This window comes from Lonchura striata, chromosome 7, assembly GCF_046129695.1.
Source record: "Lonchura striata isolate bLonStr1 chromosome 7, bLonStr1.mat, whole genome shotgun sequence".
Lineage (NCBI taxonomy): Eukaryota > Metazoa > Chordata > Aves > Passeriformes > Estrildidae > Lonchura > Lonchura striata.
The window spans coordinates 23,638,051-23,644,050 of NC_134609.1; the positions used below are offsets into that span (position 1 = coordinate 23,638,051).

Genomic DNA, 6,000 nt, shown 5'->3' on the forward strand with positions numbered 1-6,000 from the left:
GAAATAACTTCTCTCTGGTCAAAGAGGGAAGAAAATCCCTCTAGCCCAGCTAATGAAGGTATGAGTGAGTGCAAGCTAAAGCCCAGGGTGTACACACAGCCAAATTAAACGATGAATTGGTTGCACACTGTATTGTGCCATTTATCAGCATTTTGCATGCTGAGCTTACAGAAAGCGTGCCCAATGCCGTTCAATAAAGTTCACATTTTAAATCAGCTTGCACAACCAGAGCCTGACACTGTTCCCAGCAGACAAATATCCCCACTATCACAACTGGCAGTCCTTGTATCCAGGCTGGGCAGAGAGGCAAGGAATCGGCAGGTGTAGAAAATTAACTTGCTCTTCCAAGTACAGGACTAAGCAAGTTGGAAAGGAAGCATATTGCTTAGCCTCCAAACTGTGTTATTCTGTGGATAGAGAATTAAAGTGTCCTAAAAGCAAACTTTCACACTTTTATATGCTCCAAATTCCCATTATTAACCTAACACACCAGATAATTTTGCTATCCCATTTTATAGTAGTAATTCTGAGGAGCTGGAGAGTTTTGTGCAAGAAGTCTGCCCTGAGAGGTGGGACACTAAGCATCAAAACATCAAATTCCATGACAAATTAAATGCAAGCACAAACAACAGTGAAAAACTATAGCACTTCATGAAATAAAAAACATTGTGGCCTTAATTCTGAAAGTAAGGAAACTACTGCAACTCCATTATGCTGCAACTATGCATTATTGTCAAACATAATCCATTCCATAATCTTCTTACCCGGCTCTGGGGAGTGCATACATAGCAACATCGTCCCACAAACGGCCTTTTCCTGCTCAGCAGAGCCTCCTTCCATCTTAAAGTGGCAGATCGGAATAGAGTGGGACGAGAGTTACACTCTCCCTGCAGAACAAAACACCACTGTGTAAATATGCAGAAATATGTGTTCTGTGTATGGGAAAGCTTGGAGGAAGAGAAGCTGCCAGATACACACAAAAAATTACTTCTCAATTAAAGCACAATTTTTCCACAATATTTTTCTAAATTTCAAAGAAATAAAGCAAAATCTCAGTGTTGTACTTATGTACGCACTGCTGCATGGGACACACAAAATTTTAAAAGGAATGATAACTGTAATTAGAAAAACACCAAAGAAACTGCCTGCTGAGAAAACTGAAAGAGATTAACAGTACACTACATTCTCAACAATGTAAAGGTGCTTGCAATATGAACAATGTATTTTAAAGTTCAACTGAATATCACCCTGTAAAACTGCAAGAAGACTCAATGTATCCAAAATATTAACTCCAGGAACTCTGTAGGCACTTTCAGCAGTTTCATACAGAGTGATATGAAAAAAGAACCCCTGTGCCTTCTCCAAAGTTACACTGTCTATCTGAAGATTACAGAACAAAAAAATCCAGAGTGACTGCATTCACAGAACTCATTCTCCATCTTAGGATATAATGCAAAAATTGTAGTTAAGTATAACTTAACTACAATTAAGTACTTAAGTTTATTATTTCCATTAAAGTCTACTGAATTATTGCTTGCCTGAGAATGAGAACTGGGTTGCCATTTTTAAATCACATATTTTATTGAGAAGAGACTTACTTCCAGTATTAAAAGAGAAGTTACAGAAACAAATCAAACCCAAAATGTTGTTTAAAATAGAACTTTTAAGTGGCAGAGCAGCAGGTAGAACCAAGACTGGAAGACACAAATACAGATCATCACATACTCAGCCCAGTGAGAAACTCCCAGAAAGTCAAAAGCCATGCTGAAGATGCTTAAAACTAAATAGTGCATGTATCACATTTAGCAAGTAGCACAAACTGGCAAATATTCCAAGGCTAACTCTTCCATCTGAAATAAACAAGTATCAAGATGCTAAGCCTGCCATAATCCCTCCTCTACCACCTCCTTTAATGCTACCTCCAAAGCAAACAAACAAACTTTGTAAGCCATCTTCCTTCTGCTTGCCTCCAACCCCTGACACACCTCTCCAGCATTTTCTTACAAAACCTCCTTTCTATATCTTCTGACTTGCCTGCCCTTATTCCACTTTCTCACAAATCTCTTGGTTACTGCAGCTTGTTGTTCCATGGAACTTAGATCTAGCTAGATAGAAATCCCAGCTGCCAAGACATCTGCCCTTTCCCTCAACTCTGACCATGTTTCCAATTCTTCTTCAGTATCAAGTTCAAGCTCCTCCTCTCCACAGCTCCTCCTGACCTATACTGCTAAACTATTTACCACCACCCAAGTCCCCATGTGGCTCTTTCAGCTCCACCCAGACCACTCTGCTCACCGCCTCCTTTGTCCCCTCCAAATCCCAAGACTCACTCAATGGAGGACACAGGCTTTTAATAGGCTCCTTATTTATATCCACCTTTTTTTTCTGCCTCCTGGACTGCACTCCTGCTCCAGCTTCAATGCCTGTATGACTGCAACTTCAGCATCAAGTTCCTTTTCACCTGTACACTTCAAGCTACATAACCCAGAAGAGCAACAAGCTTCCTATTTGATTTTGGCCACTCCAGAATGGGATTCTGTACATTTACTGCTATATAAATTGATTAGCAACATCACACCAGACGACTGTAAGACTATCAATAGACTTTGCCAGGAATTTTCTTTTTTAGCAACATTATTATTTGGCACAGAATTTAACTGTTGGTTACTCCTCACGTTTCAAGTTAAATTAAAACCAAACTGTATCACGCATGACAGATATAATTCTTTAACTTCACTCCTCATAACAATAAAAAGCCCACCTTCAACTTGAAGAAATAGTAAGATAAATAGGGTATTTGCAATTTTTAACATTTCCAATTTTTACTTACCCACTCTTCAGTGGAATGCTTACATCTACTGATGCTGCAGTCTGCTGAGGTGGACAAATAGGAAACATCTATTGTTCCAAGGGACAAAGCAGTTTCATCCATGACACAGGAATTGAACTGAAGATCACAAACTACAAAATAATAACATGTGCATATATATATAATATGTGCATATATATATTCTTTTTATCTGTATATTCATATATTTATATGCATGCACAGAAACACACACCTAAATTTCAGTGATGGGCATCTAGCAATACATTAGCAAACTGGTATTTTTTCACCCTTCAGGAAAAGTTCAGTTCCAAAGACCAGCTAGAAATTGGCATTATTTTAATATGCTAAAAACCCCAGCACATCGGACTTGCAAAAACACGGCACACCAACCAGCTTCCTGCATGCTTTTCTCTCCCTGCTCTTTTCCCATAACAGGTCACTATAGTCCCCTTGTAATTTTCCAGTTCTTTACTGCATGGCTGAAACCCTGCAGCCATACGGATACGCATGTCAGACACTTTCATAAGTTTACTATTCTCTTGCACTCTGACCTTGCTCTTTCATAATTTGCTTCTCAAGGACACTTGTGATCTACCAAAACTGTCATTAATGTTCTCACCTAATCCTATCTCACAATATATTTTATGTGTCTGGTCTAGCTGTAGTCAAACCAGTTTGCAAATTCCTTGGGAAGAAGGAGTGCTCTACAAAAAAGCACACTTCTAAATGTGAATACACTGCTGACCAGAGACATTTCAGTCTTGTGGGATTAAAAAGCAGTAAAGAAATCTCAACCTGAATAATTATTTTGAAAACGAAGTTTTCTAGCTCAAATAATGAGCACAGTAAATAATTCTGCCTTGGCCAAAAAAAAAAAAAGGAAAGGCAAACATACTGAAATAACTTAGCGTTGTACAGTGTATTTTGAAAAAAACTACAAATTAAACTGCTTTGTTATTGAGAGCCACTGAAATAGGAATCCTAGCATTTTCACCAACAGAAACTGTCAAGAGGCAATAGCTCCTCTTCCATGTGTCACAGCAAAGAAACATACCATGGCCAAGCTGTGGGCCACCAAGAATTAGATTGTTCCCACCCAGATTGCTAAACTAACACCTGCAACAGCAAGATCTAAAACTTCAGCCCGACCTTTTTGCCTTCCCTAGTGGCCTCCCCAAGTTGCCACAAACCCACCTCACAATACGTGCGCACAGAGCTCCCACTACAACCTGGGAGTCCCAGCCAGCACAACCATGCAGACCATGCATATCCTTGCACAGCCTAAGTACCGAAGTCATCCCTTTAACTTTGCCGGCTGTTATAGTCAATCCGCCTTTTATTTAAATCAATCCTCAGGAAAATTACTATCTAACCCTCCCAATAAATAAATAAAAAAAAAAAAAAAAAAAAAAGCCTGGAAACCTCCAATGCTGGAACCGAAATGCGTCCCGCTCAAGGTGACCTTGGCTGCAGCGGCATGTACAAAAGATGAACTTTTAAAAATGCGCAGTGAAAAGCACGTTGGAGCAGCAGCCGCCGCATACCTACCTGTGAGCCAAGCCAGCCCCGAGCGCCCGCTGCGGCGCTGGCGCTGTTCACCTGCCGGCCACCGCCATCCCCGCGGGTCCCGCAGCGCTCCGGGCTCACCAGGGCTCCCTCAGCAGCGCTCCTGCTCCAGCCCCGCCGCTCACCACACTGCTATAAATAAAACCGCGGCGCTGAGCGCGCAAGGGTGCGCAGCGCCCCGGCCAGCGCCGCTGCCAAGGGGCCGCCCCGCGCCTCCCGGCCGCCGCGAGGGGCGGGCGCCGGCCGCGGGCAGCCGCCGGCCGCGGAGCCCCGCGGGGTCGGCCAGGCTCCCCTCGCCCACCTGGCCCCGCGCCCGCCGCCCCTCAGCCGGCCCGCACCCCCGGCCCGCACCGCCGCTCCGCTCCGCTCCGCGCCGCCCCTCCCGCCACGCGGCAGCCGCTGCGCTGCCCCGCCCCGCCGCCGGGGGCAGCACCGCCCACGCGGCACCGCCTCCGGCTGCGCTTGGCCCCTGCGCGCTGCCCGCTCCGCACCGCCCCGCCCCGCCCCGCCCCGCCCCGCACCGCCCCGCCCCGCTCCGCACCGCTCCGCCCCGCTCCGCCCCGCTCCGCACCGCACCGCTCCGCACCGCCCCGCACCGCCCCGCACCGCTCCGCCCCGCACCGCTCCGCACCGCACCGCCCCGCACCGCCCCGCCCCGCACCGCACCGCTCCGCCGGCCCCGGGCCCGCGCTCCCCGCCGGCTCCGCGGCTGCCGCAGCCCTGCCGCCGGCGCCGCGCCTGACGCGACTTCCTGAGCGCCCGGCCCGCAGCGCGGCCCTGCCCGGCCCCGGGCGCTGCCGCTGCCCTGCCGCCCTCACAGCCCCGCGGCACGGCCCTGCTGCGCGGCTCAGCAGCCGCTTCCTCCGCCCCTCTCCCCGAGCCCAGAGACAGCGGCGACTCACGGCTGTTTGGCTCTCAAATCTGAGCTGCTGAGCAGCAAAACGCTGGAAAAGTCAAGTGGTGTTTAAATGGGTTTGCAGCGATTCAGAGTTGCCGTGGAAATTTCGGGACTGGTATCGATCTGCCTGCCCGGCCTTGCAGCAGTGCCAGTTTGCCTTTTACTGAGCGCAAAAGTAAATGTTGATTGAGATTGCTGCATGTAACCAGACAAGGGCGAGAGTATTTTTTGGCTTTGGCATTCCTGGGCTATTTAAAGAGAGTTTCTCTGTGGCTTGAGTTACAGCCCAGCAGGAAGGCTCGTGCCTGCATTTCTTCTCTGAATGTCCAAATAGCAGCAGTACAATACGGGAATGAAGTGTCAAAAGATACAGTTTATACTAATGCAGATACTCCGCTTAGAGATTTAAGTAGTACAGGGTGTTAGTTTTCTCCTTAAGTTGTTGTTTTGAAATTATTACAAATGAGAATTGTAAGAATTCAAACTGCCTTTCACATGTAAAAGAAAATGCTTAAGATGTGAGACAGAAACCTAACTGCTGCATGCACAGGAGAACTGCCCTAGTTCCCACAGCTGAGTGCCTCCAGGGAATACCACTGGAGTATTAGAGCTGATAGTTTACGAATATCTTTCTGCAGTTTGTGGGTCAGAAAGGATTTTGAGCTGGAATTTTCCTGCTTTAGCAGGGAAAAATACTTTTTTTTTT

At 46.6% G+C, this 6,000-nt stretch overlaps 1 protein-coding gene across 9 annotated transcripts in view; it reads right to left on the bottom strand.

The window, feature by feature from the left end:
• Positions 1-5,425, bottom strand: part of GPAM (glycerol-3-phosphate acyltransferase, mitochondrial) — a 30,473-nt gene extending 25,048 nt beyond the window's left edge. For 2 of the 9 annotated variants that reach the window (XM_077784691.1, XM_077784688.1), the window contains exons 1-4: positions 4,748-4,805; positions 4,379-4,528; positions 2,831-2,961; positions 765-887 (exon numbers count right to left, since the gene is read on the bottom strand). In XM_077784691.1, coding sequence (XP_077640817.1) covers positions 765-887; positions 2,831-2,932 — 225 coding nt within the window. In that variant the 5' untranslated portion in view covers positions 2,933-2,961; positions 4,379-4,528; positions 4,748-4,805. Of the gene's footprint in view, positions 1-764; positions 888-2,157; positions 2,800-2,830; positions 2,962-4,024; positions 4,202-4,378; positions 4,529-4,697; positions 4,806-5,298 lie in introns of those variants that run through there. The other 7 variants (XM_021525998.3, XM_021525997.3, XM_077784692.1 and 4 more) reach the window with 7 other exon arrangements.
• Between the last annotated feature and the right edge of the window lie 575 nt (positions 5,426-6,000).